Source organism: Phymastichus coffea, unplaced genomic scaffold, assembly GCF_024137745.1.
Source record: "Phymastichus coffea isolate CEN01 unplaced genomic scaffold, Cenicafe_Pcof_1.1 PCOF00115, whole genome shotgun sequence".
In the NCBI taxonomy this organism is placed as follows: Eukaryota; Metazoa; Arthropoda; class Insecta; order Hymenoptera; family Eulophidae; genus Phymastichus; species Phymastichus coffea.
In genome coordinates this window covers 111,818-136,882 of record NW_026706926.1, presented here as the reverse complement: position 1 = coordinate 136,882, position 25,065 = coordinate 111,818, and the positions used below count along the sequence as shown (strand labels likewise).

At 35.6% G+C, this 25,065-nt stretch overlaps 3 protein-coding genes across 17 annotated transcripts in view; 1 reads left to right on the top strand and 2 right to left on the bottom strand.

Moving 5' to 3' along the window:
• Positions 1-42: 42 nt before the first annotated feature.
• On the bottom strand, positions 43-4,530 carry LOC131670736 (TBC1 domain family member 25). Of its 2 annotated transcripts, none has more exons than XM_058946604.1 (10): positions 3,697-4,530; positions 3,470-3,579; positions 3,304-3,399; positions 3,071-3,233; positions 2,652-3,000; positions 2,274-2,576; positions 1,809-2,196; positions 1,298-1,730; positions 957-1,237; positions 43-816 (listed from the first exon to the last, which is right to left on the bottom strand). In XM_058946604.1, exons 1-10 carry the CDS (start codon positions 3,736-3,738, stop codon positions 405-407), a joined length of 2,577 nt encoding a protein of 858 aa, XP_058802587.1. In that variant the 5' UTR covers positions 3,739-4,530; the 3' UTR covers positions 43-404. The 2 variants fall into 2 exon arrangements, with proteins under 2 accessions (XP_058802587.1, XP_058802588.1); XM_058946605.1 differs by having other exon boundaries at positions 2,757-3,000.
• A 414-nt stretch (positions 4,531-4,944) lies between these two features.
• LOC131670745 (dynactin subunit 1-like) lies at positions 4,945-14,818 on the top strand. Of its 4 annotated transcripts, XM_058946625.1 has the most exons (20): positions 4,945-5,408; positions 5,571-5,731; positions 6,051-6,083; positions 6,217-6,273; positions 7,218-7,362; positions 8,113-8,175; positions 9,296-9,433; positions 9,505-9,642; positions 9,716-9,955; positions 10,030-10,281; positions 10,354-10,470; positions 10,588-10,831; positions 10,933-11,215; positions 11,285-11,626; positions 11,705-12,024; positions 12,325-12,616; positions 12,811-13,006; positions 13,150-13,548; positions 13,618-13,782; positions 13,856-14,818. In XM_058946625.1, the coding sequence occupies exons 1-20, from the start codon at positions 5,241-5,243 to the stop codon at positions 14,072-14,074; spliced, it is 3,972 nt and encodes a 1,323-aa protein (XP_058802608.1). In that variant the 5' UTR covers positions 4,945-5,240; the 3' UTR covers positions 14,075-14,818. The 4 variants fall into 4 exon arrangements, with proteins under 4 accessions (XP_058802608.1, XP_058802610.1, XP_058802611.1 ...); XM_058946627.1 differs by lacking the exon at positions 6,217-6,273; XM_058946628.1 differs by lacking the exon at positions 8,113-8,175.
• A 305-nt stretch (positions 14,819-15,123) lies between these two features.
• Positions 15,124-25,065, bottom strand: part of LOC131670743 (5-hydroxytryptamine receptor 1D-like) — a 78,626-nt gene continuing 68,684 nt past the window's right edge. For 7 of the 11 annotated variants that reach the window (XM_058946614.1, XM_058946613.1, XM_058946615.1 and 4 more), the window contains 7 exons: positions 21,137-21,221; positions 20,843-21,049; positions 20,313-20,450; positions 17,823-17,935; positions 17,338-17,746; positions 16,630-17,050; positions 15,124-16,332 (listed from right to left, as the gene is read on the bottom strand). In XM_058946614.1, the coding sequence (XP_058802597.1) occupies positions 16,154-16,332; positions 16,630-17,050; positions 17,338-17,746; positions 17,823-17,935; positions 20,313-20,450; positions 20,843-21,037 (1,455 nt within the window). In that variant the 5' untranslated portion in view covers positions 21,038-21,049; positions 21,137-21,221 and the 3' untranslated portion in view covers positions 15,124-16,153. Of the gene's footprint in view, positions 16,333-16,629; positions 17,051-17,337; positions 17,747-17,822; positions 17,936-20,312; positions 20,451-20,842; positions 21,050-21,136; positions 21,222-25,065 lie in introns of those variants that run through there. The other 4 variants (XM_058946620.1, XM_058946621.1, XM_058946622.1 and 1 more) reach the window with 1 other exon arrangement.

The following is a 25,065-nucleotide window of genomic DNA, read 5'->3' as shown; positions in this document are numbered from 1 at the left end:
AATAAAAAATAATTGAAACAAATTGTTATTAGTTTAATAAATATTTTATCTCCATTTTTATTTGACTTTGTACATATTTTGTAAAATAAATTTAGCATAATTATCACAAATTAAATTATTCGGTAATTGGAATAATCGATCGTTTACAGCAATGCAAATGAAATCGTAAAAACAATTGGAATTTAATCTGAAATAATAATGTACTTTGGAAATACTTGTGTTGCATTCTTTTATTCTGAAAAATCTATGAGGTTCTATTTTTAAGAAACTATAAGACATGTGCTTCGTTTTCGATTGGCTACATAATCATAATAATGTTCAAACCCAAACAAGTTTATTAATACGTCTATTTTTAGGTTTTAATGATCTTATGACCTGTTCACAAGTCCAAAAATAAAGATTTTTCATACATTGACAAACTCCGATGACTTACTAGCATGCCTCTTTAAGTAACCCGCGAATAGTTGTCTGGCTTGGTTCAACACCTTGGTCACATTGTGGCGTCGCACCATTTTATCAAAATGCATTGCCATTTCATTATAATCCATCTTATTGCGTATAACAAAGTCTCTGTGCTGTAGCAGCAGCGTTATACACAGGAACATTAAGAAAGGATTGCCACCACCGAATTCACTTGGAGGTGGTAAGTTATCGGTGCCGAGATGATCATCAATACTGGTGCCAGCAGGAATAAGATTCGTTAGTTCGGTGGCTTCCTCAGCATGCTCTTGGGGTAAATTTGCTAGCGTTGTGTCGGGAAGAATTGGCTCTTGAGGCCAGCTGTCTGTCCCATCACTATCCGAAACTTCTTCGGACCTAATTCAAAAATAACGTTTCATTCCGTTAATGGAATACATTGTAATTACAATCATATTAGTTGTATTTATACTTTTCAATATTATCACAACAAAATCTTATTTTATGTCTGAGAATGCAAATTGTTCGAAGTGCGTTACCGTGTTGTGCGCTTTAATAAACGTATAGGTGTAACAGATTTGACTCCGTTTTGGTCTTCAAAAATTTCACCGTCATATTCCAAATCAGCCTGTTCATCGGGGGTCGTTGCATTGTTTTTGTTTTGTAATACATGTAAAGGATTCTCCCAGACGAAGACGTCCATGGCTGGGCTACATTTGGGTAATTCTCGTTCAGTTTCACTCTCTACTACTTCGTTTTCTTGTTTGGGCGTTGTGCATTCATAAACTTGCTCAGTGACTGGCGGCGGTGGTCCGAAAACCTACATTTAAAAAAATATCTTATAATGTGTTCACGATTTACATGTTCTCTATCAATTTACCTGTCGATCAAGAGATTCAAGTTCAAGCCGCAATTCCCTCGTCATGGACGTAGTCATTGGGAAAAAGTCTGTTAAATCTTCGGGCGAATTTGATTCATCCTTTATATGACTAATAACACCCTCCTCGTTCGTAACTTTTGTCACAACTTCGCACTCCTCGCTTGGCATGATCCTACTTTTGTTGAAGTTTAAAAATTCGTTGAGATTTTTAACGACACGCGCGCATTTAGTCGCCTGATTCTTCATCTGCTGGTCGAGATTACTCGAAGAGCCCAGCTTCTCGGTTAGGTCCAGCAATGATGTTACTCGTTTGTTCACTTTTTGACTTGACGCTGAGTCTACACTGAGGCACTTTTCGGTTGGAGTATTTTTGCGGTTTCTTCTTACGTCCAGACTTTCATTTTGCGGTTCTGATTGTGGTTGTTGCGTTGCTCTGTTATGTAAATTGTATTCTTTTAAATGTCAATTCAATAATAGGAACATTGGTTGAATTAAAAAATCAATAAATTACCGTTTTGGACCTAGAGTTTCGTTCGTTCTACTTTCCTGCAAAGCGTCGTTCGTGCTAACAGTTCGTCTTCTCGCATTGTGTATGCTTGCCGATGAACTTTGTCGTCGCAGCGCGCAAACTTTGGTGTAAGCATTTTCTCTGATTTGCTTGATATTTGGGCTGGGAGGTGGTGATGGAGGTGGAAATTTAACTTCAAACAGTCGAAGTTCTCCATTGGGTGGGGGCGATGCCGGTAAGGAAGCCCATAAAACTTCTAACATTCGCATTGCTTCGTCAAGTGCGAATTCGCGTTTCATTTCAAGAAGTAACCATCGGTAGCAAAATAATAGATCATCGGCTTGATGCAATTTGAGATATGCATAGAATTCTGGATCGTAATACTGAAGACCTGACGAGTTAAATCACAAATGAAAAGTTCAAGTGGTAAACTTGTAACCACCAATCTTTTTAGTTTTTGTTACATACCTTCGGATAAGTGCGCAAACTTGGTAGTCATTGCTATTCCATCAAGCATAAAATTATTCTGAAGTCTTTTCATAAGTGCACAAAGACAAATGTAAGCTTGCGCTTCGTCACGCATAGTAACTAAAAGCGGTGAGGCAAGATCACTCATTCCTTGGCAATAACTAACACAAGGATGATTTAAAGCATACGTTGTGAGAATATTAAAAAGACTCGCCGTATTTTGATTGTCGTCCGAACCACCGTAGAATTTATGATGTCGGTCGGTTCTGAGAACGTCTTTTCTTACCATACTTGTGACATATGCTACAATGAAATAATAAATTTTTTAATCTACCATTCTTACAATATGCAGTATATGATTATAATCGAAAAGTAAACCTAAATCTCCAACATTCTGTCCACTCTGCATTAAATTTTTCCAAGCATCTCTGAGATTGGTATATTCCTGAGCTTTATATTTCATATAATCCATTCTCTCCCTACCTGACATTCCATCGGGGTATACATTAAGGATGTGCTTCCAAACAACTTTCCTTAGGCTGGGTTCAATACCACCAAAATAAATTACAGCTCTCAATTCTTTGGATTGTATAATTTGCCCAATAGGATCTAAAAACTTGCGAAACTCAGCATCTGTTAAAGGAGGAAGAGGGGGTTGTGCACTAGCACTTGTATCTTCACCAAAGTTGCCTAATGCCTTTTGTACATAGTTTAAAGTTTTTTCCATCTAAATAGCAAAAAGCAAAATGAAAATATGCATACATTGTAGTTTTTAAATTATATTTTTTAATATTTACTCTATTCATAATAATATCAGGTAATCTGGGGGCCTTGTGTGCAAAACCCAGTTCGGTTCTAGATGCCACATGTTGTATATTATGTTCCCAATCACCTTCACACTCACTGGTTTCCCCAAAAGGCTTCACATTTACTTGTAGATAAAGATATGGTTCAGATGCACTGTAAAATAAGTGTGATAAATAATTAAGAGATCAGAACAAAAGACATGATATGCAAAATATGATACTACCTTATAAAAGCAGCATCAAGGTCCCAGTCAGATAAAAGAAATAAATATGTCTCTGCCCCATAATCATCTATTGCTCTATACGAAATTGTAAATTCTCTGAAATTAGAGACCATTTGTGAACTATACTAATTATTGTAAGCTTAAGGAGTAAATATAAAATACTAACCCTTTAATATCAAATGCCTTTATTAAAATACTTTGAAGAACCTCAATCGATGTTATTTGAGGGTCCACACTAAATTTTCTATACTCTGGTTTTTGCTTTGTTTCACACTTCTGAAATAGAGTATATCTTAATGTAAATATATGTACAAGATGAGTTCACACACTGTTTGGCAAGATAAACATATGTTTGCCGGTCTTAGGATTCCAGAAAAGCCATAAATGTATTACCTTAACTTTGACTCTCACAGCATCTCTGGGAGTACCAAACATCTCGATAGCAAAATTTGATTGTTTTTAAGATTTCTATGCATATCACAATAACTTGCTGCCACAATTTTTTACAATATCAACATTCTTGCAAAGCCTAGTATATTTTGTTTTATATTACTGACAACTGTAATATCTATCACTGCAGCATATCATAATTATTTATATTGATAATGTTTTGTTGATTGCTGCTCCAGATTATTAACAAGTCGCATGCTTGGGCAAGCTGTTTTGCTTATTGCTTATGTTGCTAGTGCGCCATATATATATATGTATACACACACACACACACACACACATATATATATATATCAGTCTTAATTATGCATACATACTTGAACACAATTGATTACAAAAAGAAAGATAAAGTATAGCTTGAGCAAATATTTTGTAAATATAAAAAAAAAGAAAACGAACACAGTTCAAGGTAGGAAGAACACGTAAAAGTGTAATGAGATCCTTGTAAAAAAAACGTTTGTAAATGCAATCAAACAAAAATTCAACTGGCGTATGACAATCGACACTTGTAATTTTCAAGAGTGCATGGGTGCTTCTTTTCACTTATGGTGTCAAACATATTGATGTGTTGATGATGACTCCATTGTCAGGTGTTATGAGTGCAGGTTATCCTGCTAATTCATCCTGTTATCATTAAGTCCATAACTATAACTCTCGGTTACTTAAAGAAAAGGATTGACTTGCGATGGTTCGTGAGATACCATGCGCGGCGGTGCATAGTACCAGATAGTACACGTTTGTACATACGAAATAGCTACTGTTGGAGTGCAGTAGACACTCAACAGACGATCCGATACAATTAGACTCATATGTTTACTATTCAGTGCTGGGCCAAATCGAATTGCTCGCTTCGAGTTTCCTGACTGCCTTCAGGTCATCTACTCTGTAGTTAAAAGTTGGTTTTTAACCCTCACACGCGCAGCTTACATAATTTATAAATTTTAACATTAATTTTGTATTTTAAACGTCTAATCTGAATAAAATAGCCATTGTTTTTTTCCTAAAAATGGTATATTTGAAATATAACTCGGCTGTTGATATTACAAATAATATCAATTTACCAAAACCAAATATTTTTCACGTTTTAATTTTAATTACACTGTGTATATATCTATTCAATCATCTCATTAAATATGAATTAAGCGCGGTGAACAGAACGAAGTGGGAGGCAGAGTGGACGATCTGAAGGTAGTCAAGAAACGATTGCGAATTCAGCCCAGCACTGGGCTCAATATAGTTAACCTAAATTGACATCAATGTTCATTTCTCAAAATTTATTGATTTTGCAATTTTGCAATCCTTTCACTTTGTTATCGAAACTTCTTCAATTATTAACGAAGACATAAACTCGAAGCAATCGATTTCATCATGGACATTCCGAAAAGAATGTAAGATCAAGTGAGCACTAGATCCAGGAGATGGTGTCCAACTGGTGACAACTAAAATCTCGATGTTGTGAAAAGAATTAATCAAAAATAGATATCAAAATGTCGCTGAAAATTGGTCAGCGCGTTGAAATTATGGGCAAGGATTGCCAGGGTGTAATTGCCTACATTGGACACCCTCAATTTGCAGCTGGCAAGTGGATTGGGGTAGTCCTAGATGAACCTAAGGGCAAAAATAATGGCACCATCAAAGGCCAAATTTATTTTAAGGTAAAGTTTGTGATTATCATAATATTAAATTCCTTTGCATGATTTTGTGTATAACTCAAGTTTTGGATTATTCCGTTTCATTGCTTTATGGCTCACTATTAGTAAGTCAAAGAATTTTTATATTGTGGTGCATAGGTTTTAAAGTTTTGTGTAATATTTTAGTGTGCAGAAAACCATGGAATGTTTGTGCGTCAGACACAATTGATCATGATTGATGATGCTGGAAATAGAACAGATACTGTGAGTCCATCTTCAACAGCTGCTAGTGGTCTCAATACTCCAGATGAGGCTGGTGCATCAAGGGCTCGAAGTAGATTGACAAGGTATAAACAACTGTTTGATAAAATTTTAAAGTCTATATTCAAATCCCCAAGTAACCATTTTTCATAGTTTCTCCAAACTAATTTATCTCTTCCTGTGATCTTCAGTTGAATATCGTTGTTATTCTATAGTTTATAATCAGATGTATAATATTTTTGTTATTTTAGTTATTGAAAAATAAACTTAATATTGTGTTAAATCATAATTTAATTGATTAATAATGATGAAATATATTATGCATCTGTTAAAAGAAAATTATTTTGTGTATATCTCAAAAAATAATGTAAAATGAAGTAGGCTTAACTATTAATTTCATCTCAGTGCTGCTGTACGTCAACGGAATCAACCTACTGCGTAAGTTTTTAGATGAGTCATACATTTTTTTAAATTTTTTTAATAAGTGTTTTACTGAAATATAAAAAACATTGGCTGTGCTCGAATTCAATAGAAATTAACAAAATTTTAATATCTTTGCTGCTTTGTAAAGAGTACGAAGAAAAACGTCACCTGCAAAAGTATTACAACATACAGAAAAACTTTCAGGGTAAGAAACACAATGGAATTCAGAGTGAAAAATTAGTCATATTCTCTCCTACTATTCATCACGAAATTTGCTTTACAAAAAAAATGCAATACGTAAAAAGCTTTATTTGTGCTTGTGTCTTTGTAAAACTATGGTGTTGTTGTTGAGACAAAAAATTTTTCAGAAATTACTTTGAAAGTTTTTGAGTACATTGTGAATATACAGCAATCTTTTCTCATCTTTTGTGCTTATGGACTTAATATTTACTATAATCTAAGATTATGTAATTTGAATTCTACTTACTTGGAGGATCCGATTGGTTTCTGTTTGCAATACAGTCATATGTCTAGCAGACACTTTTCAGAAGTCTTTCCACTGTATAGCACATTATATACGATATAAGCTGTCATCAATATCAACATAATATCAACGTCATTTATTGTCAAAAAATGCACGCTACATGCATAATTATAAATTATTTGTTTTTGTTGCTATATATTGTTTGATTTTACAGTATTATGAATAAGAGATTACAGTGATCTGAGCTTGTCGTTTATAATAAGAGTCAATCATTATGAATTTGATTTTGAATTTGGTATCTTAGAAAATAAGCGGTATAAATAAGTATAGCTTTGTGATTATTTTAACTATTTACAAGATTGTTAAATTAAATATGTTCTATTCTCTATGTGTTACTAAAAAGAATTTACTCCATAACTCGATCGAAGCTGTCATGAAAACTTAGTGAGTATAATATTTTTAACCGATAAACTAACATTAGGAGGTGCAAGAAGGAACGTAATAAAAAATTGTAGCTAATTTTATAAAATCGGTACTCTACAATGTAATATTTTCAAAATTAATTATGAATCTTCTACTATCACTCTAATCTCTTTAAAACAACATTTGTCATCGTGATGCATCTACCTAACTCACATAATTCTAAAGTACTATATTTTCCACAGCTCGAGGATGTCATTGGCCGGTAGCAGGACGCAATTAGCTGCCCCAAGTACAGAGAATCTTAGTAGTATTGGTCACGAGCGTAAAGATGGTGGTGAATCTCTTATACCTGCTCCAATGTCCACGAAGAGGGCTTCCTTCGTCGAGGTATTGTTTGAGTTTTATATCGAAAAGGACGTGTCGATCCGTGTTCCCTTCTCTCCTCTCTATAGTAATTGATCTTATGAACTTAAAACCTGGTTTTTTATTTTGTATTTCTTGATTTTTGGTCGGATGAGATTGAAATGGTAATGATGCATAGATTTTTGTGAATAACCAATGAATTGTTGGTATACTATCGACAATTCTCATTTGGAAGTCGAATACTGATCCTTGAAAAGAAGGAATAATTCACGATCAATGATCATTTTAATTTTATAAATACTTTTTTGTATCAAAAGTTTATTTTGTATTAGCATAAAACTGTTAATTTGTTTTCAAAGAGTAATGACATAAAATTTTCCAAATTTTTTGTATTCAATATTTATTTGACATAAATGAATTAAAATATTTTTTTCTTTCTTGAAAGCTAATCCTTCTATGAACCTATCACTCTTTCTACAACTTGGGGTTACAACAATCAATGGATACGATCAAAGGGTATTTTTGCACGGAAATACTGCAACTGAATAACTATCTCTCTCTTTTGTTTCCATCGTAAACTCTACAGCTTGCGATCGAATAGCTGTGCATTGTGACCTGACCTTATATATTTTACCTTTTTCTTTCTCTGTTACGCATCTATTGATATGAATTAAAAAAGGGCATCTCTTTATCTGTGTGTGGAAAAAATGAAAACAAGCACTTTTGAATGGCCGGCTAAATAAAGGGACAAATATGTACATGTGCGTGTTTCAGAGGGTACCTAGCACGAGCTCGCCACCGGGCAAAATGCCGAAGGCCCCTGGCGACCACGACAATGTAATTAATCAATTCTCATATACCTTTATATCTATTTATTCGGAAACTTGCATATATATCTCTTATAACTGTGTTCCTTTTTACACGCTCGCTCGTTTACATTTATATACTTTACATCAGCGAATTCAGTTTTTTATTTATTTAACATATTATGTCAACAATTAATAACTGCAGCTTATCGTCGTTTTGGGCTGACGGTTTTTTGGTTTGTTTGTTTTACAAAATGCACACGGCTATTCAATTGACCTTACTATACATTATAGTATCTTTCAATAGTTCTGTTTATCTCAATCCATAACATCGTCTCCTTCATCTATAAGTAACTTTGTAATCTTTAGCGAATTACTTTACAGCTGACACTTTTTTGGCACAAAAATATTTGCCGCTCTGTGTTGTAACAATAACAATGTCTACTTGACTCATCATCTCTCATCGTCATCATCATCCTCCTTTTTTTTGTCTCTCCTTATGTCATCATCTTCAGTTCGTACGAGGCATTCAAATTATACAAATAATTACGATGCTTTTGTAGACAATAATGTTGCCAAGTACGAACTATCAGGTTTGAGGATTTTTGTTGGTTGCATTAACACTATGGACGATGTGTTCATTGATGTGATTGTTAGATGAATTCTATTAAACTAATGCAATTTAAAAAAAGTTATTTTTTTTTGGCATACAGCTTCTTTTTTGGTGTATTTTATAACATGATTACCCGATTAATAGTTTGTATATATATATAAATAGAAAACTCTGTAACTGAAAAGGGAGCGTTGTTGAAAAAAAGAAAACTATTATAAAACTTGTTAGCCTTTAGTTTCATATAGATGATCAACGTTCTCTTAGTAAAAAAGAAAAATAACTTAGATAAACCCTGAACTCCTGAGCCCTCAACATGAATGTATAAAAAATAACATTTAGATAATGAGAACACGAAAGCTCAAAAAAATTTTACAGAGGAATGTATAAAAGGAGTATTTGTTTTCTTATTTATTCTCTTTTATAACGTGCACTAAAAGAGTACACGAACAAAGTTGTAGATCTAGAAGAACATCTGTTACATTACGCGTTGTTATACATTTTCTATGATGTTTATTTTATATTTCTTTTTGTCATTTAGACTGGTTTTGTGGAAACTCTCAAGCCGCAGTTTACACCTGGTCAAGCGATGGTTACACCAAACATGACGCCTATCTCAGTAGAGGATCGAGTTACTTATATGCAACTCCAGCAGGATAATGAGAATCTGAAGGCTCAGGTTTTTTAACACAAATTATGTTATGATACTCTATGATGCAAGCGGTAATTAATTGTTAATGTTTGCTGTAGATTCGAGATCTTACTGAAAGAATTGAAATACTGCGAGTTAAACGAATGCAAGATAAAGAAAAGATGAAGGAATTCGAGAAGATCAAAATACAGTTGGAGCAGCTCATCGAGTTTAAAGATAAAGTAATGGAAAGTCAGGTACGAGTAATTCTGCGCACATGTATTCTTTGAAAAATGAAAATTACAATACATTTATAAATTTGTTATATAGGCAAGTCTGCAACGAGAATTGCAAAGAGCAAAACAAGAAGCTCGCGATGCACATGCAGCAAGAGAACAGTATCAAGATGAAATGGCAGATTTAGCCGAAACTGTGGAAATGGCTACGTTAGATAAAGAGATGGCCGAAGAAAAAGCTGAAACTTTACAGATTGAATTAGAGCAATTGAAAGAAAAACTTGAGGAGCAAACGATTGATCTGGAAATCTTACGCAATGAGATGTCAGAAAAGGTACAATTCATATGAAATTTTCATCACGTTTAAAAGAAGAGTTATTTTTGAGTGTGCACTTTTAATTATTACAGATGTCGGGAACTCCATCAGTAACTGGGGCGAGTAGTTTCGAGGTTAAACAATTAGAACAGCAAAATGCCAGGCTCCGTGAAACTCTTGTTCGAATGAGAGACTTATCGGCTCATGAGAAGCATGAGTTTCAAAAGTTGCAGAAAGATCTCGAGCAAAAAAAATCGGAGATTTTAGAACTTAGCAGGACAAAAGAGAAACTTTCGGCTCGCGTTGAAGAGATGGAGCATCAAATCGCTGATTTACAAGAGCAAGTAAGTTCTTTGATAAAATGAAATTTTTTGTTAACAAGATTTCAATTGAATCTTATGTATGTGCATTTTAAGGTTGACGCTGCCTTGGGTGCCGAAGAAATGGTAGAAGTTCTTGGTGAACGTAAAATAGCATTGGAAGAGAAAGTTATCGAGTTGGAGGAAGCTGTTTCAGATTTAGAAGCTCTTCAGGTTCATACTTTTCACGCACATTTTCTATTTACTTACTTTAATAATCAAACTTCTCTCAGTAACACTCTATTTTAAAACTCATACTCGACAAAGTTTGCTAATTGAACGATTTGACAGGATATGTCCGACCAGCTTGCCGAGTCATCGAAGGAGCTCGAGATGGAACTTCGCGAGGAGTTAGATATGGCTCTTGCGGCTGCACGCGATGCCCAACGCCAACGGGATGCAGCCCTTGAAACTTTGTCCGATCGAGAGATGACGATTACCAAGTTTCGCCAACTCACGCAAAAGTTACAAGAACAGTGCTTGGAACTACAAAATCGATTGCAGTCTACCGAATCGACCAAGACTGCTGCTAAAGGTAGGCTTGCATTGCTGTTTGATGGCTGTATCAATTGTCGTCACTTTTAATAGCTATCTAGATAAAGATTGAATTAAGTGCTTTTTTTTTTATTTTTCTAGGAACGGAACAACAACTTGCGGAGATTCTTGATTTCCAAAAGACTTTTGCCGAAACGAGAGCACAAACAAAGGCTGTAGATTTAGAATTAAGACGCCTAGATGCTGAAGAAGCTCGTGCCCACGTTCGATATTTATTATCTTTTATGCCTCCTGCTTTTATGACTCGTGGCGGTGATCACGACGCTATTTTAATGTTACTTTTTATACCCAGAATGATTCAAAAAACAGAAATACTAATTTCTCAAGTTCTTGATAAATATAAGCACGTGGAGAAAATTGATAAGTAGGTCCTACTTGCTTCATTTTCTCATCATCATTAAATAATTTTAGTAATCGTTGAATTTGATTCCAGAGCAACAATCTTGAAAGGAGAATCAGTTGCTCAGAGTTCGTTCAGATCTAGATTCTGTTCTCACATGTATGCCTTACAAACGGCTCTTTATTCGTTTGAAACAGCACTCAAAGTCTGTTCTCCTGACAATTTACTCAAAGTGGCAAGCGCTTATCCGGAAATGGCTGTCCAAGAAAAAGCTATCAACTTTTTAATTGACTTAGCGAAACGAGATCAGCTCGATGAAAATCTTTCGCTCGATGCTACGGAAAAGTGCTGCTCATATTTTCTTATTATTTACGGTATTTACTTTGGAGAGGAGGATCTTACAAACCAATCTCAATTCGTTGTCAATGGTACTAGGTAGGTCGAAAAGTTATCGATATTAAAATTTATTATTAAAAATAAAGTATTAATCACTTTAATTTCTCATAATTTTAGATGTTTGGGAGCTGCTTGCGAAGCACTAGTGACAGACGTGTCAGCCATCAAGAACTTGATAGACGGAGAGCCAGGTGATATGGGTCTACTGTGTCAGCACGTAGAAAATGTATGCGATTTAGTGCAGCAGAACTTGAAATCCGCACGACGGCGTGTTCCGCGTGAATTCCTTGTTGTCATGACTCCGAACGAGACAAGTTTGGGTCTCGATAAATCTTGGTATGAGCAAATTGTCACGTGCTACCAGCACGCAACCAAACTCATGAAAACACTTCAAGATTTAAGTAAAACTGCGCTACAGAGTATACTTACAAGTGGTGGTAAGAATTCTAACAAATTTATTTATTTGAAAAAACCTTGTTATTGTAATTGAAATATATCGATAAATATTCTTGCACTCGAATTTATTAGCGGACTTTATTTATAATAATTTTTGTATTTAACTTTGCTTACGAGCCGCTCTTCATTCCATATCAATTTCGAAAAAAATCTTTTCATTTATCTACGCCTATTACACATAAATATTCATATAAACAATAATATGCAGATCTTCGACTTAAATAATTCAGTGTTAATTTTCGACTCATCATTTTATTACTTTCTTCGTATGAATAAAACAGATTTGGAGAAAGGCTTAAGCGCATCGAGATTGAAGGAAATGGCAGCAACGTCAACAGAAAAGATTTACGATTCCGATGATATTGGAGCAATTGCAACTATTAAAGCTAGCCTTGCGATCATACAGAAGGTATCTACAAATCTTGCCGAAAGAATGACTGAATGTGAAAATGAGCTCGCTATAAGTGGTAGTACGGCTCATCGTAAGAATGACAATGTCGAGGAGAATAGTCCTATTTTCCTTAGAGCACAGGCTAATCGTAAGGAACTTGAAGAAACTAAAGTTCTTGCAAGGTCAGTTAATCAATTTAATTGCATTTTTTATTAATCAATTATTTATGAAAAGAAAATATTCAGCCGATTATACTTTTATGAATTTGTTTTTACCATTAATATATTTCATCAAAGCTGAAAGATTTGAATATGTTTCTTCGATGATATATACACAAGAAAAATTGGTAAATCTCGTGATTTTTTGCATTCATTAGGAAACTAGAATCCAAGGACAGTGACATTCGCGAAATGAAATTAGCTCTTAGAGAGAAACAAGAAGAATTGTCAGAAATGATTTTGAGGAAGGAATTGGCTGAAAAACGTTTGACAAGTCAGCAGCATGAACATGAGTTGGCTATTGAAAAACTTAAGAGAAACTTGGAAGAGGTTCAAACCCAATTAAGGAAAAAGGTACGGTTCCTTATCTTTTCACAACTTCCGTTATTATACTTTAAAATTAATGATTTTATCGATAACAAAGATACTTTTATTTAATTATTTCCAATTTTGAAAGAAAGATAATTAATTATCCTATCATTGCTTGATTGGTTCAGGAAAAAGAATTCGAAGAAACAATGGATCATCTTCAAACTGACATTGACAGTTTGGAATCAGAGAAAGGCCAACTTAAAGAGAAGCTCAAATCTATTGGTGGCAAAAAAGGTGTCATTACAAGTACTCCTGGTGGTGATGGTACTTCAAGTATTATCAATATCAGCAGTAGTAGCACATTACCATCATTTGGCACTCCAATGCTCGAGAGTGAGGTGTACGACAAAATACAGGCCTTGCGCGCAGCACTGAAGGAAGAATCGCGACAGAAACGGAATCTTCTCAACGAGAGTTTACAGAAAAAATTGGAATTGTTGCCACCACTGCCTAAAGTCAAGACCAAGTCTGAGGAGGATCTGAAGATCAAAGAACTGGTTCAGAAGAGAGCTGAATTACTTCGGGTACAACCGGTTCATTTTTTAATCTATCGTTCATTTGTATACTAATAACATTATTTGGTATCCAAACAGGAGATGAAGAAACTGACTATCTTCCCAGAGGTGCCAGACTTGACGGGCAAGAAACTTCTTCTAGCAACCGAAGCGCCTTTATTAGATAAAGCAATGCCTGGTTATAAACTGTTAGATAGAGAAATCAAATTGAGATCCCTTCAAGATCGCATTGCAGAGCTTAACGTAAGTCATGATTTATTGTCGATGCAACATCACTCTAATGACATTCGATAAGTTTATTTTTAATTGTTTGCAGTCTCAGGTGCGTGAAGAGACGCTCAAGCGAACGTTAGGTGGATTAGCGGAATCAGATTTCGCTGTATTTCCAGCTCGGCACATAACTGCAGCATTTAATGCTTCAAACGAGCCAGTTACGGCTGAAGTTACTTTCCCCAGTAAAGGGCCTTCGCAAGTTATTACTGTACCAGTTGGCACACAAGAGTTAAGAAATGTTCATATGTTACTTTCGTATTAAAGACTATACAGCGAGTATATTTATGTGATGCCCTAGTGAGGTTGATGAAGTATTGAGCATTATATATAGATATATTTTTTCTTTTTACATAGTTTGAAATTATTATAAATTGATGGAATATTTTAATCATTGACTATCATTGCAGAATCATATTCTTCTCTGTTAGTCACTCTCATTCTTTACTGTATAAGTATATTGTGTTATGTTGTAATAAATAATATAGTTTTAAGATTTTATAGATTACAATAGAATCGACATATGATAGATATATTTAATATATTTTATAATTGAACTACATTTAATCTTACAATGCAAAATGAAGGCTTAGAAAATATAATATTATTGGTACGAGTCGTAATTGAACATTTGTCCTAATTCAACTAACTTGCTTAACGTGTAACAAATGTATAACAAAATTGACTGTATATATGAAGTTCAAGAGGAAAAATTAAAATGACAGTGCAATCTTTTTATTATTATTGAAATTATATTGCAATTGTCATGATGTGTTCCTTGAATGACAAAAACTGACTACACTTGTATTATATTTTTGTAACGTAAATAACTTCTTTTTATAATTCATCTTAGAAATATCGATTATATTATTGGCACGTTATCTGTAATTTATTGCTTGCAGTTTTATTATTGTATTTTTCATGTTGAATATAGTATCGATTAAATTAAATATCTGATAATTTGTACATTTTGATGTTTTCTTATGCGTTTACAAGATAATAAAATAATATGAAGAAAATATTTGAATATCTTTTATTTTGTATACAAGTAATCTAGATCAATCCTATTCGAAAATGGTTCTAAAGTAACCGTATATGATCGTTTTCATTTTAAAATGTATCATTAATTCAATTTACGATTACATTTTATTTTTAGTTCGTTATGAAGACATCTTTTTCGAATAACTATTTTTTGAATTTACTTACCTAATGAAAAGTCGCGTAATTTAATTCTGAAAATTCCGAAATAAAATAACACTAATTAAAGGGAATTAAATTAAATTATAATACAAATGAAGAGAGTGATTTGAGAATTTATTCAACTAGGAATACAATATAAAATATCAATCATTGGCAAAGAAAATTAAAAAATACATTCAGTAAACAACCGTGTACATTTTGTTGTAATATAGTGCCTTCTACTGCATGACAGTATGCAAAGAAAAATATTTATCTAAATAATCGGTTTTAATGATTCATTGAACTATTTTGCTTTTTGGATTAGAGCATAATCGAAACTTTATAAAAAAGAGCTTCGCGATGTTTCATAGAGCATGTATAGCAGAATCGATTATAATATGCTTCCATTCATTCATCAAACATTATTTTATTTATTCAAAGTTCATATATGTTTTAAGTGTTTTTCATTCGCTACAATAGAATTGCTTTTCGCTGTACAAACGTAGCATTTTTTCTTGTATGATTTAACATTAGGCTTATTTTACTCGTAGTTGGTAAAGCTTACTACATCTAAAACTCGTTGGGGAAACGAAATTAGATGATGGTTTAACAGTAAATGGTTTCACACTAAAAATAAAGGACTAGATTGATTTACGTAGAAAATACTGTATAGAGTTCAGTATGTTGAGTGATTGTTAATAAATGTTGACCAAGATATCAAACGCATGAAAAGTTCATTACATTTTTTATTTCGATTATCAAAGAAGAGTTCGTTGAAATTGAAAATAATTGGCTGACATTATCACTTTATTCGGCGGAACTTTCAGGTACATTGCTGTCTGAAATAACTCGATCGTTAGATAAAATTCGTAGAGTCTATGATTTGCGCGTCTGACAGTAAACGACGATAGACAATCGCCGTAAGTCAGTATCCTCAACACGGATAAAGTATTAATAAATTTTTTATTTGAAGCAACAATTTTTCAGAGTTTAATTTATATTTTCTAATCGATAGAATAGCCTTAGACTTATTTGCACAAAAGATTTACTTGAAAAACTTGAACTTCCTCGGAACAAACATTATTCGGCCGGTCCAATGTCCATTTTTTTATTTCCTTATAAAACTGGCGAGAAAAAGCTTATTAATTATCGAATATATCGGACTTTAATTTCTCGTAGTTTGCCTATTCCAGTTAACGATAACACGACTGTGCATTTCCCCAGGCTGATTCGAATCGAAATTGCTGCGAGCACATTTGCGACAGGTCAGTCGCCAGAACGCCATACGGAAATCTGCTGAGTAGAATGCGTAGATGAACGGGTTTATTGCCGAGTTTATCCAGCCTGAAAATTTGAAATTCCACCTATATATCACAAGGACTGCAATTTTACAAAACACCGTAAATTCGAATACTTGAACACTCAAGTTTTCATGCAAATGTCTAACGAAACGTTGATACTACTACTCACCTGTTACATACGAATTCATTTCTTTATCAGTTGACTATAAAGCGATTTTTATGTTCGTTTTGTTAAAGAAAATTCTTCAAATAAATAAAAATGTAAGTCTAATTTTTTCCAACAAATTTAGAAAACTATTATGTAGCTTATTTCGCATTAGAACCACATGAAAATAGTTACCAAGCCACGTAAGTGCAGGCATAAGTGGTTTTGGTGGTTCTACACGTATGAACGGTGTGGCCAGATAGAGAATGAAGAAAGGCAGCCAGCAAAAGACGAAACCACCGATAACCCCCACCAAAGTACCGGCAGTTTTGGATTCCCTCGTCACCTTGTTGATGCAGCTGTGGTGATGCGTGCGCAAAGTGCCAACTCTACTGATTGGCCTTTTATTCGGGCTAACACTGCTCGAAGTCGTTTGTTCGACGGGCAATTTCGCGGGGACTGCTAGTGTTGTAGAAGTTTTGCATGTGGTCGTCTCCGCGGCTATCGCTTCGGATGCGCCTGCGCTTTCCGACACCGACGCTGTGGACAGTCGTGAGCCCAAAGACAAACGCGACGAAGTTTTCGCCGCTGCCGTAGCTTTGCCGCGCTCGTTACTCTGTAATGTTTATTGGAGAAGGTGACGCGTGTACAGCATGAGATCGCAACTTTGTTCGATTGCACTTTGCCAATCGACGTTGTTCGCGTACTCCTAGCTACTTTCTAGGCAATTGGATGCTGTTGGGAATTTATTGGCTCGTAAATAATTAAAGGCCTCGTTTTCGCGTAGCAAAACACAGGCTCAGACAGACGTGAACTGCAGCTTTGACAAACTTGAACGATGCACCATTCGAGCACGTGAAAAGAAGGTGAGGGAACAGTTGAACAATGATCTCAAGGACTTACGGAGGATAAATTCCTGCGAAAATTCCGTCGGTTCATCCGCGGTTCGTTGGCAGACAGCTCAAAGCTGCGCCTTTTGTGATGATCCACGGGCACGCTGACAGTGTCGCTCGATTCGAAGCTGCGATGTCGCTTGGCGATTACCCAAAATATTCGCCCGTAAACGTAGAGCATCACGAGCAATGGTAGAAAGAAACTGCCCATCGCCGAGAAAATCACGTACGACGAGTCCATGTTGTACGAGCATTCCTTTTCGGTCTCGATTGAGTTTCGCGCTCGTGGAAACAAACCGAAAAGTGGCGGCGATGTTATTCCACCAGCGACGACCCAAACAGCGATGATCATCAGACCGGCAAGGCGTTTACTACGCCGACGACGGCTGTAGGTTAGAGGTTTTGTCACTGCGAGATACCTGCAATGAAAAAGGACAACATCAACGAAAAAGCTGGGATCATTTGAAAAAACAATTTTTCTTGTTAGTGTTATACCTGTCGATGGATATAGCGCAGAGGGACAGAATACTTGCCGTACAGAGGAGTACGTCCAGTGAGATCCAACAACGACATAGTGCCTGGCCAAGCTCCCACGTACCGCCGTTCAACTGTTGGACAAAGAACTCAATTACTAGATCCGTAGTTTAAGTATGTTTCTTGCGATTATGTGCTAACGTTACATGGTGATGTTACGAAAATTTATAACAAAAAGCGTGGCCCATTGAAATTCCAGGACTATTGAGTAGTTTTCGTTACTCGTCATTCGGAAATTCCAAAGAAAGAAACATTCAGACATTACTTGCGGTCAATACAAAAATAAAGCCAAAACAAAAGAGGCCAATCTTATTTTGTCAGCTTGCGAGGTCTGAAAGACGAGCTTAATTACGTGGCCTTGAATGCGAATATGCGCCGTTGTCGTCTCATTGTTTGTCCGAGTCTCTCTTTCTCCGTTCGCGTCTCTCTTCGTACAAGTGAAACGCGCTTCGAGTGAACAAACAGCGTCGCGTTTGCGAGCTAAGCTTTTGTGGATCAGCTCTGAATTTATAGGCAAACAATTCCTTATTAAACTCTTATAGCCGTTCACGCGGAAATCTCTTTCTTTCTTTCCTTTGCTTTATAGCTGTTTAGACAGTTGTAATTTGTTTGCTTAGCTGTTGCTGACATTAAGTTTCGAAAACTATTTTAATGTTAATCTTTAGTTGAAATACATTTACATTAAAATAATTCGATGTCAAGATGAATTATTAAATTCGACGTTCAGTTTAATCAAAGTTTCTCATCCGAATCTGCAATAGAGGCAAAATAATTCACCAAAGCGAAAAGGATATTTTACTTGTATAACTGATTTATGAGGGGAGGGAGAACTTAAAGTAAGTATTCTAGATACGGCGAAAGAACTTTTATTTTCAACTGAAGAAAATAGGAATATCTTTTCCAATTCAATATTCGTTGAAAGGAAAACGATGTTTTGAGCTTTTTTCTGACTAGTCGACTCTGCTGCTCTCTGTCGCACAGCTGTTTGCGGACTGCCTGACTATTATCGATTTGTACTACTTGAATTTTTGGAAAAACGTCAGAAGTATTGTTTTTTGGTGTTCTTGCTTTAATTTGTTAAATATTTCAATCGAAATATCAATCTCATTTGTTCTAAGTCAAGGCTTATACTCAATAACATATTCATTGAGACGTTAGTGATAACGTCATCATGCATGTTAATATATAAAAAAAGGCAATTACTTGGCGCTTCTCTAGGCGATAATCCTCAGATATAAAATCAGTAAAAATCGATAAATCAAGAAAAATTAACCGGTAGTCCATAATCCGATTAGCCTGAGAGGTTGGTCGTGTCAATGGTGAACTGTCAGCGCGTCCGTGCATCTACTTCGAGTGTGCACTAAATCCACGTGTCAAAGCCAAGCGTCCATAAAAGCCGCTAATATCTTTAGTTTAGTTGACGAAAATGACACGTTCAAAGAGTCAAACGGTGTTAATTAATTATTTTTGTACAAATGAATGTTATTACAAATTGAGGAAATGAAAATGAAATTGGAATTCTGCATTCAATGACTGTATACGTGCGTCTTGCTAGCCAACCGATTAATCAATTCGCTTTCATCGTACGTTTCCGGTTTTGCTGGTATGTGTTATTGGCTTTAGTATAGCAGCTCCAAGCACGTTTGAAGTTCCGATTGATGAGTTCGAACGAGCAGCTGAGAGTGAATATTATTACATGCTGACGAGATTACTTTGTCCCTGCCATAAATAATTTAATAAGAAATAATTCCGAATTTTCGTGAATTCGTTTTTTTAAGGATGGAATATACAATTCATCGATATTCTAAAATAACACAAAAAAATAAAAGTCCTTATATTATTATTCGAAAATTTACAATCCTACGTACGATCGGAATCTCTTGAAAAATTAGAGTGTTTAGTAGACTCACCGATATATATATATATATATATATATATATATATGAGATTAAACTATAACGGTATAGAATATATATGCCTTTAAGAAAAATCCGCTCAATCCTGGAGCTGCCGTGCGACTATTGACATCTTCATCATGTGATACTATTGCTCGAAGGCTGAGCGGTGACGTGGCAAGAATATTTTTCAGCTCACATTTATCGTGCGAAATATAGCTCGAACTTAAGGACCGCCTTTGAACGTCCATCGCATCAAAATAAACGCTCTCAAGTAAGATTAATACGCATAATGATTCATAACAACTTCTCCGAAATTGGAATTCCGCATTGATTATTGCACCGAGGACATATTTAATTAGCTTGAATCGCCAACGACGCATCCGAATTCCAGGTCACGCCAAGATCACCCATTGAATCCTCGTTCTAAAGGAGCTCGACGTTACACGAGCCTGTGGCTGGCAATGCTATACACGAGCGGTCATTGTACATCACGCAATCAATTAATCAATCAGCTACTGACGACGAATTCCAATATGCGCAGATACATACGTACCTGCAGAAATACAGCTGGTGGCATGACGGCCAAGCCAACCAGCAAATCAGCAGTCGCCAGGCTGGATACAAAATAATTGGTCACCGAGCGTAGACGTTTTGTTGTTACTACCGCAGCTATTATGAGTGTGTTGCCCAGCTGTAAATTGATCGGATATTATTAAGTTGGGATGTCTATTTCGAAATCGCAACTTTTCTTTTTTATCGCGCATCGATACGAGTGCAATTATTCTGCTAATCGACAGTAGACTTTAGTCTCCTCTGCGAAGTTTTTAAACTCCAAATTGCAATGTACGTCGTAGCGTGGATGCCAAAACTTTCAAGCTTAACGAGAGATTTTGTGAAACTTGCGTAAAAAGAGGCCATGAAAGGTGAGAGCGCAACACTCGCCTTCCAGCGGAAAAGCGAATGAAAGAAAAGGCAAAGCTACGAGCGGCTCGATAAAAGGAAGCAAAACAACACTACAGACGTTTTCTTTCTCACTGGCCGTACAGAAGAAAAGTAAGATTTTGTTTGATGCAGTATACTCACGATAGTGATAATAATGAGAACGGAGAAGAAGGCAGCGAGCGAAAGGTCAATCCAGTCGGGTGAAAAGTTTTCGTCGAGCTGAGTACGATTAACGGGTTGCCAGATTGTTGCGTTCGACTCGTCGAACAACAAAGTCACGTTGTCCATTACCATAATAAGCCAAGCCGCGACAAATACAACCACGCTGACATCCATCGAGCTTCCCGCCTGTACACCAATATTATTTTTACATGTGAATATGCTACCGATGGACCGATGTATGTGAGTGCCACCAGACAATGTTTTAAAGCTTACCAAGAGCTCACGGCGCGTCGTGACTTTTCAGGGGCCGATGATTTTTTACTTTCTTTGGTGGGCTCTAGCTTATTTGATTTTTCTCCTAGAATCAAATAAAAAAATAAAATACAATAAGTAATTAAATAATAATTAGAATTGAAAATTGTCATACTTTGTTAAATCTTATCATTAAAATAACGATAATCTTTAATATTTTTTATTTACAAAAGTAGAAACGTTACTGGCAATGCTACTTCAGTTCAATGATTCTTCAACAAAGAATTACTCAGTACATTTCTGAGGAAAAAGCAAAAGGAATAAAAATACAATCCGCCCGGGTACAAGGATATTATAAGTAAATATCCTGTACGTTCTTATTTAGTGTAAAATAGCTTGTAACCATACGACCTTGTATATCGAAAAAGTATTAAGAACGCAAAAAGCAAGTGGAGCTTCTCGTTAGTTATCCTACTTTATACCCTCCAACATCGTTTCACCAAGAATTGGATATTCGCGCTCGAGTCGAGAGCTGAGACAACCTTTTTACACATACACGTCGCGCGCGTCTGGAAAATTCTAAGGAACGAGTGTTTATTCTATTGCCCTGGAGAATCGCGGTTCTCCATTTCTTGGCTTCTTAGCAATTCAGTCGAGTTTCCATTTTAATTCAAAATAAATGAAATTACCATAAGCGAAAATACTATATTATGGTTGTGGGTAAAGAGATCGTGAATCATTTTGATTTATTCTTTAGAACTGTACGGAATAAAACTATAATTATCATTTGTTGATATACAAAAATATGTTAACAATCAATGACAGATATTTTTGCTATGAAAATAATAGTAAATTGGTTAATTCTATCGAACTCAAAGATCAAGTTTCACAAAATACAATAAATTCTTGCAAGGATAGATTCTTAAGTGGTATTGCAAAGTACCTCTCAAAATATTTCCGAAAAAAGTAAATTGCGAAGTAGCAAGTAAGAAAAGAAAAAAAATATATCTTTCAATACCCGTCGAATTGGCTCGTATGAAAAAATCGAAGGTCGAGCTTGCATGTCCCTCGAGTCAGCGTTGGTCTACAACAACAATCCACAAGACGAAAATCAACAAGGAATAATTCTGAATAGCATCTTGTCAAGTGGAATAGTAAACACAACTTTGGCGAGGATTCCTCACGCGCAATGTGCACACGTCGGACAAGCGAACCCAATGTTACCTTTGCAATCAGGTGGCCGAAGAAAAAAAACTTTCAACCTTTTTTGATTTACATATTTGTAAAATCAGTATCTCGTACGAAGGAAAATAAAGGTGCTAGCCAATACTTGAATAATTCAATATCACATTCTCTTTTTGTTTTAGGTGCTTGTCGATCGTGTGCCATGAAAAGTTGCAATTTTTCGATAAAGTGACGCGTTGACATCGCGGCCGTTCTTTAAAATTAGTTTACTTCAACTTGATGCGAAGCTAAACCTTTTCCTTTTTTCTTTTTGGCAAAATAAAAAGAGAAATCACATTCTCAAAGTCTTTGCCATTACGAAGCAAAAGAAAACCGTAATAGTGCGAAATCCCCAATTGCCGTACCGACTTGCCTTAATTACGGCAATTTTCCAGCTTTCGAAAATGAAGAGGCCTTGAATGTTTTCTCTGATCTTCTCTTTTTTTACAGCAAAAATTCACCCTTTCATCCACTTCAGCACGCGTCACGTCGATAATGAGTCCTTTTGCCCAAGAGCGTCCATTTGATTTATGCACTTTCCATTCGCTTGCGCGAGGATTTATATTCTCTCTTTGTGCATTATTCGTGCCAGGTGGCCTTTTGTTTCTTTCTCCTTTTTGTTGTCCCTCTTCGATTGCATGAACCGACGATTTATCTGCGTTCGAATAGTGACATTTTTGACAGGTCTATATGCAATGATTAACGTATTTTTCTTATTCGCGGTATATAAATGTTTTAGTGTTTAAGCGACGTACAAAAAAAATCAAAAATTATTATGATCAACTATTCACACATATTGACGTCTGACAAGCTTATTTCGCAGAAACAATTAGGGAAAATCAATAATTATCAGACCTAGATTCAGCTCATTAACTGCAGAGTCATCAATTCGCTGATGTGTGAAAACAGTAAATGTAAAAACTTAGTCAAGTCAAAAGTAGGCGATGGCGAGAGCATCTTCCATTAGGATAAATTATAAAAACTCATTGAAAGCAGCTTTCGGACCATTTTCCACGGTTGGACTTCTTCTTGGGGGAATTATCGGCCTCGTACATAATTCATGCTCGACCACTTCCTTTTTTTTGCGGAGCGAGCCACATGTGAAAGAATAGATCATGCCGAGCGAGTTGGGAAACCACCGCAGGCAACTTCATAAAACTCGACTAGAATTATTTTTTGATACGGCTTGGGAATTTGAATGGAGGCCACAAGGTTTTACGCGTATAACATAAGTATGAGTTGCACGTTTTTGGGGATGCTACGTAACATTATTTACCTGGTCTCGATTCAAAAGTAACAGGGTATAGAATTTAAGTATTACGTGTATTATGTATAGTTTCAATTATAATCATAACTACATTTATTTAGATGCACTAACTAGTTTTTTTCGTCGACATTGAATTACGACAAAATCACATTTTGACTATTGATTGAGATTCTAAAAACACTCCATATACTTATTATGATTATGACTTCAAGAACTACGTCCATGGAATTACGCGATCTTATCAATAAAAGCACGATCTTGCCTTTGAATACTCAAGATCGTAGCTTGAGTTGTACATCATTTCAAACGAAAATCGTTATACCAATGGGAGGCTCGATCTTTTTAAAAATTGTTAACTGTCAAGTGGTAATTACAGTGTAAGAAAAGTCTTAAAGAAGACTGCATTGCTTTAGCAAACGCACTAAATAATTCAAAGTCTAAAACGAATCGAAAAATAACAGAAACAATTTTTGCCATTAAAAACTTGAAGCTACTTCTGCAAATCGATAAATAGATGCACGTACCTTGTCATCATGTCCCATAAGAATTTTCGCAACGACATACCAACGTCATATAGTCAGATAATGTCCAATTAGCATGTAGAAAATTAATTAAGGCACTCAAAAGAGGAACAAAGCTCACAATTGAATTACGCAACGACGATTTAGATAATCTCGCGCGTCGCGGGCATGGTACGTGCTGTTATGTGTGAGTGCACACACACGAACGTATGCGCGTCCAGATAGAATGAAGGGAGAAAACTGCGACTCGGTATCATTAAATAGGAAGGGGTGGACGCGCGCGCACTCGAGCAGGCCATTAGGTTTCTTTCTACGCGGTGTGTAGCGCAACGTGAAATTATTATCATCGGGATGTACGCGCAACAATGCGGGGATAATGTTTGCGCTGGCGCGCGAGCTCTGACAAATACAACGTGTATGATGCGCGTTCGTTCGTTTACTTTTGCGAATTCGAATGTAGGGCGCGAAAGATAATTCTGTCAAATCGCTTATTGTGTTTGCTTTGAGAAGTTCCTTTTTTTTACGTATTTGCCCCCCAAATAGCGCATCACTTAGAAGGTGCAGTCGAGTAGAAAGATCTAAGTGAACTTCAACTTGCGTTTTTCGATTGAGCGTGTACACAGTCCAATGTATTGTTGCGCTCGAAGTTAAATTGAACCACCCTGCTGTTATCGACACAATGTTTATTTACGACCTCGTGCACCTCGGAAATGCCGTGTTTTCCGAAAAAGGTATAAGAATGCCGCTGACTCGAGGGTTAAAAATTGCCAAACAGTGTTAATTTTTGGTTTCTTATTTGAATTATTAGACTGCATGAAAATTCTTCTATCTGTGATTTTTTCACTCGCAACTTATCTTATTATTTCAAATAATCCGATAAATTCGAGTTGCAATATCTGCAGTAATTTATTTACGAGTAATAGGACGAACTAGAGCTT